The sequence below is a fragment of the Schistosoma mansoni genome, chromosome 6, assembly GCF_000237925.1.
Source record: "Schistosoma mansoni strain Puerto Rico chromosome 6, complete genome".
Taxonomy (NCBI): Eukaryota; Metazoa; Platyhelminthes; class Trematoda; order Strigeidida; family Schistosomatidae; genus Schistosoma; species Schistosoma mansoni.
In genome coordinates, this window is record NC_031500.1 from 131,515 (window position 1) to 144,364 (window position 12,850).

The 12,850-nt window shown below is 37.7% G+C and overlaps 1 protein-coding gene across 1 annotated transcript in view; it reads right to left on the bottom strand.

Moving 5' to 3' along the window:
- Positions 1–2,400: 2,400 nt before the first annotated feature.
- Smp_174690 (target of myb1 related (tom1-related)) overlaps positions 2,401–12,850 on the bottom strand; it is a gene marked incomplete at its 3' end in the record, with an annotated part of 34,432 nt that continues 23,982 nt past the window's right edge. Inside the window, exons 9-10 of the mRNA XM_018797848.1 lie at positions 6,195–6,636; positions 2,401–2,715 (exon numbers count right to left, since the gene is read on the bottom strand). Of these exons, the coding sequence (XP_018652849.1) occupies positions 2,401–2,715; positions 6,195–6,636 (757 nt within the window). The remainder of the gene's footprint in view (positions 2,716–6,194; positions 6,637–12,850) is intronic.

Below are 12,850 nucleotides of genomic sequence, written 5' to 3' on the forward strand. Positions count from 1 at the left end.
AACTGAGATGGTTGGGCCACGTGTTACGTATGCTTGAACACCGATTACCAAGACGCGCTATGCTGACTAGTATTGGCGATGGTTGGAAGAAAGTGAGGGGTGGCCAAATCAAAATGTGGCATCAGAGCTTCAAGTCACTAACTTCCAGTCTGAGCCATGTAGGTAGATGCAGACTACTTGGTTGGAGTCCACATGACTATTGTAACCAATGGTTGGAGATTCTGGGTGACATGGCTCAGAATCGATCACAATGGTGTAGGTGTATACACCCTCTGTCTTCCCTTAAACCTTGAGATTAAAATTGCTTCATATCTGTCTTTCTTCCTGTACTATATCCTTATATACAACCTTTCTTTTATATATTACCACCACTAAATTAACTACTACTATGAATTTGGTGTTTATTTTCTTGTGTTAACGAGGTATGGTAACTTAGACCGATGCATATGTGTACCTGGTCCTACGTTGTAACTGACTGACTGAAATAAGTGGCTATCTGGATTTAGTAACCTAGTGGATAAAAAGTCAGTATTTGAATTGAAAAGTATTCAATCCGAGTTTCAATCTAACACTAGGATTCAGATACATTAAACTGAAGTCAATTATGTATTAGGTTTGCTAAACACTTGTTCTTATTTCAACTTGATGAATAAGGAATTTCTGATAGAGACAAACTTATATCATTAACATGGAGTCTGGTACAGATGTGCGTTGGCTCAATTTGCCGCCACTGACTATCACAACGAGGTGCGGATGATAAGAAGGATCGAAATAATGTAATAATAAAAGAAAGGCTAAACTTTAGAATATAGTTTGAAAGAACAGAGTAGAAAGGCATGTATAAAGAAATATTGGAACTCAAAAGCGGAAGGAAGATAAAAAGTGAATGCAACTGTGTCACTGGAAATGATACTGAGCTGTGTCACATAGAGTTTTCAAATACGGATCGCGGTTATCATGCGAGCAAAAATCAGGTGATCAGTAGCTTTCTTCCAACCTCTTTCTGTGACTTTCCACTTTTACTAAGTACTTAATGCCTAACTTTAACATTACTGACATAGCTATCCCACTGTGCATCGAATTTCTAAGTTTAAGTAGCATCTGAAAACCCCCCAACATCCATCTGGATAGAGTCGAAGTAGTTACATGAAGCCATTGTCAGGGAAATCTTACTCACTGCCTTCTCGAGGCTGAGGTGCTTTTACCAAATTGACAGGACAAAAAGCGAAGGCCCAGAGCTTTAATCGGGTTGGTAGATATAGAGTATCCACCTAGGGGAGTTAGAAAACCCTCATTTCAAACCAATGGTGCACAACGGCCCCAGGATCCTGAAAGAAAAAACAATGTATGAACCTATTGTTAGTCACCGACTACCACGGGACTGCATCTCCTAATGTTGCTCCACTACCTTGAAAGTTAGACCTGTAGGTCAAACGCTCGCGGAGTGACTCCTAAGGAAACCACCTGTATCGGATTGAGTGTCCAAGCAGTATCCCAGCCCTCACACAAATCGAATGACGAAGTGTGGTGCATATATATTTTGCTCCTTCTTGTGTCAATGTTTAAATAAATAAATACATGAAGTAAGAACATCAACAATGCTTTCAAGAATAGAAATTATAACTTTAAACTCATGAGTACTTGAAAACATACCCCAAAATTTTGCCAAAAAGTTATTTTAACACTTAGGAGAAAAGTGAACAATTCCTTAATGGTTGACAATCTTTTAGGAGAAAATCTACCGCCCTTTAGTCCCAAAGTGTCTTTGAATTTCTTAGTTCCCCAAAAAAATTTCACAAATAATGGTGAACATAAACATACAATATCGTAAGTTTTGTTGATTAGATTTTAAATGGAGATTAGATTAATCAACTGACTGATCTCAGTTGGAGTACTGTTGGAAACCAAGAAGCACCAAACAATAATTGAACTTTTCGGCTGTATAGACATATGATTTCTCTAGGAAATGAAGCCCAGGATCTTCAGATCTTACAAACTCATAGACAACTAGTGACACATTTTCAAATACAATTAATTTGAGATATAGATCAACGATTATCAGGTTCCCGTAGTGATGACTGCTCAATTCCTGAGATGTTTGAACTCCATTGGGCAAGATTTTCTATCATAACTTCGACAGTTAGTTTTGAAGTAAGCCAATAATCGGCACCGAAACTATAATTTTCTTTTCAGGAGTTTTATGGAGATTAGTTTAATTTATTGCGGTTTTCATCTTGGATTAAAATTAATTACTTTTTTATTGGAACGTCTTGTAACTCGACCCCCAGTAGGGTCATGGATCTCCACTTCTAAGAAGTCTTGTATTAGGAGTAAAAAATATCTGTCCCATATTCTAAGGTTTTCATCGGTACTCCAACAGAGGTCAATCTTTGAATCATACTACTTATAAATAGAATTATAACTTTGTAAGGAGTTTACACTTACATGAACTGATTTATTTGATGGATTCTGTGTTGCATATAACGAAACACCAGCAGAAGTAGTGGTAGTAGTAGTATTTGTGATAGCGCTTAAATGATTTGTTCGTACACATGAATGTGAACGGCTGTTTGTAGTCAATGACTGTTGTTGATGTTGAAAAGGACGATGACTGTGTTGTGATTGTTGCTGTGAGTTTACAGGTATCAATTGTCGACTAGATAACCATTGAGCGATTTCATCGGTTTCATCGGAATCATGAGATCTAGTTGTAGACTGGAGAAAAAAGCAAAATAACAAACAAATACAGTTTACATCACAAAATGATTTTAGCTAGACCGCTAATTGAAAATCTGGAAGCACCACACAGCTGTTTCGTCAAAGTATGGGACTCATTAGCAGTGCATATTCAGGACTTCGCAACAGAAAGTCTAACTGAGGACCTTCAGACTTGCTCGCGAAAGCCTAAACTCTAGATCATTGGCCCGGAATCTAGCAGTGTTAATGTTTAACCTCAATCGATTCATAATATTGCTCAACCTTCATTCATTGTCTGCAGTCGATAACTGTCTCACACACGTCACAGATTGAACTTCATCGGTCACGGTTTCTCGCTAGAACTTCATAACTTTCATCTTGAAGCTAGTCACTAGTGAACAAATTATTATTATAAGGGATACTCGTCGATACACACTTTATGAATCTAAGTAGGAAAACTACTGAAAAGCAGTAAGCTTTATATAGTTGATTGGTCCTAGTATGGAACTCCTCAATAATGTGCATCTGTGATGCTCTCGTCGATGATCGAAATTAAGGCTTTCAAGCTGCGTGGAGAGTGCTTAACCTTCAAACCACTAAATCAGCATCCAGCGGCATTCAGTTACTACTGGAATTAAATATTAGTCTAGTAATTCCTGGATTTTAATAGTCGTCTGTCTAAGGTCAGATCATAATATACAAGTTATAGAATTTCAACAAACCTTCCTCCAGGATTATGTTGTAAGATTAAAATCAACTGTTGAGGACATACTGCTGTGGATGCTACTAAGGTAGATAGATATAAGTAGTATGTATTATTAATCGAAAGTGAAATGTATGGAGGCAGAAGGTTAAGAAGATCAAAGAAAAGAGAACGAGGACAAGGAATGATTGGTGTGGAAACAAAAGAACAATGAAGTCTGAGACGATTGATTGACATTTGCAGAAGGAACAGTCAAGTTTGTGACAACTGATTGGCATTTAACAAGTGAAGTATTTACTGTATGATTCTCAGATTTTACTAAGAGATTCTGTACTTTTGTGTTCAACTACATTCGATTGTCCCCACTTGTGTTTCCGTTCACTATAAACCGATTGTAGAAAATATATGCTGGTTAGAAAAAAGTAATCAAATTTCTGTACTCCTAGAAGTTAGTAATGCTCATCGCAGAAACCAAGTGCTTATTAGCGTTACCATGTTGTTCCATTAGTCTGAAAACTCGATGTTGCGATGCAATTTCTTTGATTTTGCACAGTTAAAAGCCGTTCCTTAATAATCACTAAATGTATATGCATCCCGTTGATCAATATTATTATTTCTAAATTATGTAGAATCTGATATATGACATAGAGCTTCAAGAATACGTTACCAAACGTCACATTCAGTGACCTTACAAGTGAGTTTCTTCGACTAAATACCATAGTATACCTAAAGATTTAGGATACCATCCGTTCCATGAAGACTATCGATACAGAGTACATAAAATACAGATCCAAGGTGTCTTCAAAAAGTCCACTACAATGTCGAGTAACTTAACCTAACTGTTACATAGTAAACTTCAGCGGAAAACATTTGAACAAAGCTAAACACTCCATAATATAACATTGGTTACTCTTCATTCACTGGTTATGGGAAAAATGCTATAGTGGATTAGGGGACTTCGTTAATACATTCTTACAACAGAATGTTAATGTATTTGACACAATAACTTTAAACAAAGTATAGAATTAATTAAATCTGAAGACAACTGCTATTAGGAGTTGCCAAATTATGTGGAATATAACAATTGAAATATGTATTATTCTTACTAATCCATTTTACATAAAAGAAATACAAGATGTTAGTCTCGTGCGCGAGCACTTAACCGATAGACCACTCAGCCGGCATCCGATGGTGTTAATGTCTAACTTCAACCAATCAACGAAATCGAGCGACACACCCACCATTGTCTTCAGTGAGTTGATATCTCTCAACAGACTTGATTGAACTCCACTAGTTACTGCTTCTCAAAAGAAATCCAGGAAATACCTCATGGAACCAGTCACTAGTGAGCATATGATCATTATCAGAAGGGGGTTTTCTGGAGATTTTAGTAATTTTAATAGTTGAGATCATGAGTCAATTGAAGTTAGACCAACATGGAAAACCTAGAAGCACTGGGAGGCCGTTTCGTCCTATTGTGGGACTCCTCAACAGTGCACATCCACGATCCCGACTCGCGAGATTTAGAACCCAGGACCTATCAGTCTCGCGTGTGAGCGCTTAACAACTAGACCACTGAGCAGGCCGGCATCCAATGGTGTTAATATCTAACTTCAACTAATCCACGAAATCGAGCGACACATACACCATTGTCTTTAGTGAGTTACTATCTCATAACAAACCTGGTTGAAATCCACTGGTCACTGCTTCCACTAGAACTCCAGGAAATACCCTTTATATATGAAATTCAATGATACTTAGTGACATAATATTATTTGGTATAACCAACTTTCTAAAATTATTATTAACTTACGTAATTATGTCATCCAAACTTCATATGTCTGTTTATCTCTCTTATCATGTTTATGTATAAGACATAGATGTAATACCGTGTCAGTTGTCATTTAGAATTTCAATGAAAAATATTTGTCAGAAGGGGTTTTTGTGGATATTATGATCATTTCAATAGTTGAGATCATGAGTCAATTGAAACTAGACCGCCATGGAAATCCTGGAAGCACTGAACGACCGATTCGTTCTATTGTGGGACTCCTCAGCAGTGTGCATCCACAATCCCGCCTCGCGAGATTCGAACCCCGGATCTATCAGTCTGTCGGGGATATTACTCGTAAAGAGGTCACAGGGGCTATGAAAATACTGGGGAAACAGCTTATCTAAACAGCACTGAGTAGAAGTTTTTCAGAAACATCTAGAAAGTGAAGAGTTACGTGTTGCGCTTCTGACTGGATGGTTATCCATCCTCTTACTATGTTTAGTAGGGTTCCAGAAACTTGCAGAAACCCAAGGCTACCTGAAATGCTATAAATACCATCAATTTTCTCTTCATAAACTAACCTTGGAGTAAAGAGTTCTTTCCACCTTTTACGCCTTTTCTTTCGTGTTCAAGTTGTCGTAAATGGTGAGTTAGCCTAGGGTTATAGAAGAGCTTAAGAAACCAGTTCAAGCGTTCAGTTGGAAGATTTACCATTTTATTTTTAAATAGATAAACCATTGGATACCGGCTCAATAGTCTAAAGTTTAAGCACTCATCTAAAGATCTAAAAGTCATAGGTTCAATCCGTAGTAGGATAGTAGATGTACACTGATGAGTTCTCTACTAAGGCGAAACAGCTGTTCAGCGCTTCTTTAATTTCCAGTTATTGTTTAACTAAAGTCAGTTTTTGATTTAAACTATCAACAACAAAAAACCATTCCTTTAACCAAATACTTTTAAATGTAAAAATCCTATCTAAACAATAAGGTTACTTGAGAATGTGAAGTGGAAATTACTTACACCACCACTGGGACCTTCACTTATATCTAACAAACTTTCATCATCATCTTCATCCTCATTATTATTATGATGGTTTCTAGCAGTTGAAACAGCAGTACTATTACTGTTACCCGACTCTGTATGATTATACTGTAAACTATTCATTCGGTTACTAACCACACCATTCATTGTAGACTCATTTCGAGTTGTACGACGTAGAGATGATGGTCCAGCTGTAATTGCTAATTGTTGTTGATGGTGCTGTTGATGATGATGATGATGGTGATGATGATCCGATCGATGATGTCTTGAATCAATATGATCACTTGATGAAGCAGTTAAACATAGTTGTGGTCTAGAATTTGTTAAACATAATGCCGAATTCATTTGCTGGTTGTTAGAAGAATTATTATTATCGGAATTTTGTATTGCACGTTGATAATACCGCTCAAAACGGTCGTAACTGTAGATAGTTGAGAAAGATCAGATTAAAAAAAAACAGATATTAAGTATTAGAAAGGGTTTTGTTGAGATTTAGTATGTTTCATAGTTGAGATCATGAGTCAATTGAAGCTAGACCACCATGGAAAACCTGGAAACACTGGACGGCTGTTTCGTCCTATTATGTTAGGATTTCACCTACCACTTTTAATTATTCAAACAAAGTTAGAGGAAGAATTAGAGAAAATAACGAAACGATGAATGTAATTGTACATCATATTATAATCGATTTGAACTATATCCTCAAAGATCTCTAATCCTATGATTATCGAGTGGTTTTCTAACTAAGAGGACATTTTATTGCCTGTCAGTCAGTCAGTCAGTCACAACGTAGAACTTCGTACGTACGTACATCAGTTCGAGTTGCCGTACGACATTAACACAGAGATGCAGTTGTCGATTCAAATCCCATAGTGGTAGAAGTAGTAAGAGTATAAGCAGTAATCCGAAAGATTAGGGTTTCAAGATGTTATTGAAGGATTATAATCCAGTGAAATAAATTTGGAAAGAGAAAAAAGAAAGGGACATAAAGAATTCTGAAGATTCGAATTTGGCAGAACACAAAGAGTGGATGCACCTTCGCCATTGCAAACGATTTTGAGCCATGTCATTCAAGGTCTCTAACCATCGGTTGCTATCATCTCGCGAATCCCAACCAGGTAGTCTACACCTACCAACATGGCCCAATCCACTTGTCAGCGACTTCATGGATTTATGCCACGTTTTGGTCTGGCCGCCCCTAACTTTCTTCCAACCTACTCCTACACCATAAAGCATTGCATTAACTCCATAGACTGATATTGAGTAATTTGATTTAGCCATCCCACTAATTTACCTATAAAATTACTACTGTGCTAGTCAGTCAGCCAGTCAGCTACAACGTAAGACCAGGTACACATATGCATCGGTCCAAGTTAACATACCTCGTTAGCACAACAACATGAACACCGGATTCATAGAAGTAGTTAATTTAGTGTTGGTAGGATATAGAAGATAGGTTGTATATAAGGATATAGTACAGGAAAAAAGACAGATATGAAGCAATTTTAATCTCAAGGTTTAAGGGAAGACAGAGGGTGTATACACCTACACCATTGTGATCGATTCTGAGCCATGTCACCCAGAGTCTCCAACCATTGGTTACAATAGTCATGTGGACTCCAACCAAGTAGTCTGCATCTACCTACATGGCTCAGACTGGAAGTTAGTGACTTGAAGCTCTGATGCCACATTTTGATTTGGCCACCCCTCACTTTCTTCCAACCATCGCCAATACTAGTCAGCATAGCGCGTCTTGGTAATCGGTGTTCAAGCATACGTAACACGTGGCCCAACCATCTCAGTTGATGAATATTCATGACCTCATCAACTGATTTGCCATCATTCCCTAATACCCTGTGTCTAACCTCACTATTACTTACCCGGTGATCCCACTACTATACTAGACATGACTTCATATATGCATAATGCATGACTGGGAATATATAACATGTGAGTACCCTGAATAGATGAGTCTTTTATTAGTTAGGTGATATTTATATATACGAGCATACCTATGACAAGAATAAATATAAATGGAGAGAAAGAGAGAAAGCAACCCTAAGAAATACTACTTAAAACAAGTCACAACTAGAAACTAAAAGTAATAATCTGAAGAAAACACATATGTATGGAGATTTGTAGAGATTGGAGTATATTCACAAGTTGAATTCACGAGTTGATTCAGGCTAGAGTACCATTGAAAACTTAGAAGCACGGGACGGCTGTTTCGTCCTAGTATAGGACTCCTCGACAGCTCACACGCGAGACTCGAACACATGGCCTTTGGTCCCGCACGAATTAGTCTAAACAGTCCCAAGTCGACTCAACTAAACAAATCCCACATTAAAAATATGAATCAATATTATATTATATATCAATATTATATTTTCACAAGGTAAATACATTGGATACCATCAGACTATGTCAATAATTCAACAAACATACAAATCTGTAACTTGACAACAAGACTTTAATCTGTTCGCTAAAACTTATCTCTTATTCAAAGATCAACAAATTCGCTACGTGCATATTAAAACAAAAGTGTTCGATCTCACGTGTTCAACATTCAATATATGACAATCCTCTTGGCAATTTCTTGGAAATCGACACGTCCATTGTTCAATGTTAATAATAATAATAATAATAAGGGGGTTTCGTGCTCACTAGTGACTGGCTCCATGAGGTAATTCCTGGAATTCTAGTGAGATTTGTTTATTTAAACACATAAATATTGGTACAAAGGGACACCAGATACATATGCGCCGCACAAATCTCATTCGATTTGTGCCCAAACTGAAGCACGTGGTTTCCATAGGGGGCCACAACTAGAAGCCTTCGACCTAAAGGTCTAATCCACAAGGCAGTGGAGTATCGTGAGGAGATGCAGTCCCATGGTAGCCGGTGACCAACGATTAATTCATACGCCATTTGTTCCCTTAGGATACAAGAGCCCATATACACCATTGGTTTGGAATCAGGGTTTCCCAACTCCCCTAGGTGGATATGGCGAGTGTCCAGCAACCCGGTTAAAGCATCGGACATTTGCTTTTCGTCCTCTCAATTTCGTAAACAACACCCCCGTCACGAGAAGGCAGTGAGTAGGACTTCCCTGACAGAGGCTATATATGCGTAGCTATGTGAGAGCATTTCGAGAAGGAGAGCGGACTCCCCCCACATTCGACCGTATCAGGGCATTTGGGGGCATTCTAATGAGAAGTCATGACCAATGGAGCTAATTCATGTCAGGTAGAGACAGTCATCTACCTTAGTACAATAGAAATTGGTCGCGCAGTTTCACGTACTATATAAAATAATAATAATAATGTTCGGACTTTTCCTGTCTATTTATAACTTGATCAAAATTCTTTTTTTTCATACATTTTCCCTGGAAAAAAATGATGGAACTTGAAAACGAAAAATGATAATGATGGTGATTTTAGTCAGTTTATGTTTATCCATCTATGGTTGTATTAGACATACATAATATTAATAAGGAAACAGAAATTTCAGTCGAAACCAAGGCACTCACAACAACATTCGAAGCAGTCAAGTAGAATTCGAAATATACAACAGGAAGCATAAAACAGTACACGATAGGGAGAGAGAGAGAGAGAGATGGGGAGAGAGGGACGGAGACTCAGTGATTGATATGAAAATGAATAAATGATTTATATAATATTAATATTAGAAGTAGTAGTAGTAGTATGGAACATTTGAGTATATGCATCAACAATCTCTTCACATATCAAACTCAGGACGTCTAGCCGCCCAAGTAAACACCGAGTCTCTATGCGTAGGTATGTATGTCGTGTGTGTGTGTGTGTTAGATAGACACAGAAAGGGAAAGAGATTAGTATGATATCTCAAAGGAATAAACAAATAGTGACGAAGGGAAGAAAGACACTAAGAAAAAACACTATCAATAATTGTGGCAAACAGTATTAAATGTCCAGTAAACAATAAGACATGATTATAAAGGGAGGTATGGAGAGAGATAGAGAGGGAGGTATGGAGACAGATAGAGAGGGAGGCATGGAGAGAGAGAGAGAGAAGGAAAAGCATTATGCATACCCGTAATTGAATCGTTAATAAATCATATTAGAAAGAAAATGACTAGTAGATGTTTTGAATTTTACATTAGAACAGAAAAAAAATATGGTCAACGAACAATCGATTCTCTTATTGTTAAACACGACAATATCATAAAGAATGAGGTCGAATTTTAAAAATAGAATCTCTAAAGAAAGAAAGAGAGAGAGAAAGAAAGAGAACGAGGAAAACATAAGTTGGATGGTGATTAATACCATCACTATTCATGTCAAGAGTTTCCATAGATATACATACCTAAAAATAAAGAGTGGTTCTATTTTGGAACCTTTAAATGGTTGTACTTAGATTTCGATGTCACCGTGAACTCAGTACCTATCGCTGAACATTAACAGGATAATCAGAAAAGGTTTTGGGGAGATTTCAACCATGAAAATACTGAAATCTCCACAAAACCCCTTCTCATTATAATCATATGCTCACTAGTGACTGACTTCAAGATATATATGTCCTGGAGTTCTAGTGGGAAACAGTGACCAGTGGAGTTCAACCACTTTTATTGTGAGATAACAACTCACTGAAGACAATTGATGAACGGTTGCTCAAACTTCGTTGATTGGTTAAAGTTAGACATTAACACCGTTGGATGCCGGCTAGCTCAGTGGTCTATCGGTTAAGTGCTCTGGCGCGAGACTGATAGGTTCTGGGTTCGAATCTCGTGAGGCGGGATCGTGGATGCGCGCTGCTGAGGAGTCCCATAGTAGGACGAAACGGCCGTCCAGTGCTTTCAGGCTTTCCATGGTGGTCTAGCTTCAATTGACTCACGATTTCAATTAACAGGATAATACAAATCGTTACGAATAATATTATACACAGTGAACAAGTCAGTACCTGTCTAGACTCACTGCCAAAATAATATTCGTACCGTATAATAAAATATAAGGTCCCCCAATTGTGTGAGATTCATTAGGGATCACAAATTACAAGTATGGTATGCGATTTTTACCATCAAATTGTAAATTATTTTGATTGAGATAAGATTGTACACGTACCCCACTCTTTCATACGTGACATTTTCAAAAAACAAACAAGAAGTTCGTACATCTGATCTACTGTGTAAGTATATGTGATAATCTGGTTGATGAAAACAATTTGCATCTCATAAGAGCCAGAATGATTTCATATTCGACGTCATCATGAGGTTAGTTTAATTATAAAACACATCAATGTGAGAAGTCATAATTTAGGTTTTAGAAATTTCATTTCGTCGAATTGAGGATATCCTGGAACTCACTGTTTCGTAATCGCTTTCTCTGAAGAGTCACTTATATTCAATGGTCATACCGTGTAAATGAAACTGAGACTCAGAATATATATCCAAAAGGTTTCAATACCATGCATTATTTGCCAATGGCCTCCAAATACCCTGGTACGGTCGAGTGTGGGGAGAGTCCACTCTTCCTCTCCAAATGCTCTCATATGGACACGCGTATATAGCCTCTGACAGGGAAGTCCTACTCACTGCCTTCTCGCACAACGGGTGTTGTTTACGAAATTGAGAGGACGAAAAGCGAAGGTTCGGCCCTTTAACCGGGTTGGTGCATACGGAAAGTTCACCTAGGGGAGTTGAAAAACCCTCATTTCAAACCAATGGTGCACATAGGCTCCAGTATCCTGAAAGAACAAATGGCGTATGAATTAATCATTGTTCACCGGATACCATGGGACTGAATCTCCTCACGATACTCCACTGCACTGTGGATCAGACCTTTAGGTCAAAGGTTCCAGGTGTGGCCCGCTAAGAAAATCACCTGCTCCAGTATCGCAGCCTTCACACAAATCAAATGAGAACCAAAACTCCAAATTAGATACCAAGTTTATTCGCTACAAGGCACTGAGACTTGGAGATCTCTTTCGAGATTTGTTCTGAAAAGGACAAATTGTAGGGAGACTTGAGTCCTAAGTCCACTGCCGTATGTATTTTGAATAATACCTTATCATTTATGATAAAATCTAGGTCAAGTGAAATATTATCAAAGAATATTCTTTCACGTTTACCCGTGTTAAGCTCCAACTACCACTTTGAGCACTACTGGATTACCTTGTTCAACTACATACTGATTCACTTTCATATATTGGTCAGCTCATGAGGAGAAAGTGGTTACACTATCTTAAGATCAACTACATATAGTCTTACCTTTACAGAAGCAATCATAAATATCATCTATATAAAGGATCAAAGACACTATCATGTATTACACCACTTTTGATCGGCAAACCATTTAATAAAGAGGAGTCTGTTTTGACTATTCAGTGTCGGTAACTGAAGAAGGGATTAAACCAAACAATGAGAGGGTTTTTTACCGGCGTAAGATGCTAGTTTGCCCATTACCATGTCAAAGGCTTTAGAAATTTCAAAATATAGCGCTAAGACTAGATGTCCTTGGTTATGCTGAGAAGAAACTAAATTAAAAAATTCAAAGTGGCATGTCGAACAAGATCGATTTTTAAGAAATCCACGTTGAAAACCAGTGATAAGTTGTTCAGTGGGCAATAAATTGGAGCGTTGGTCTAAAATTTTTTTCCAT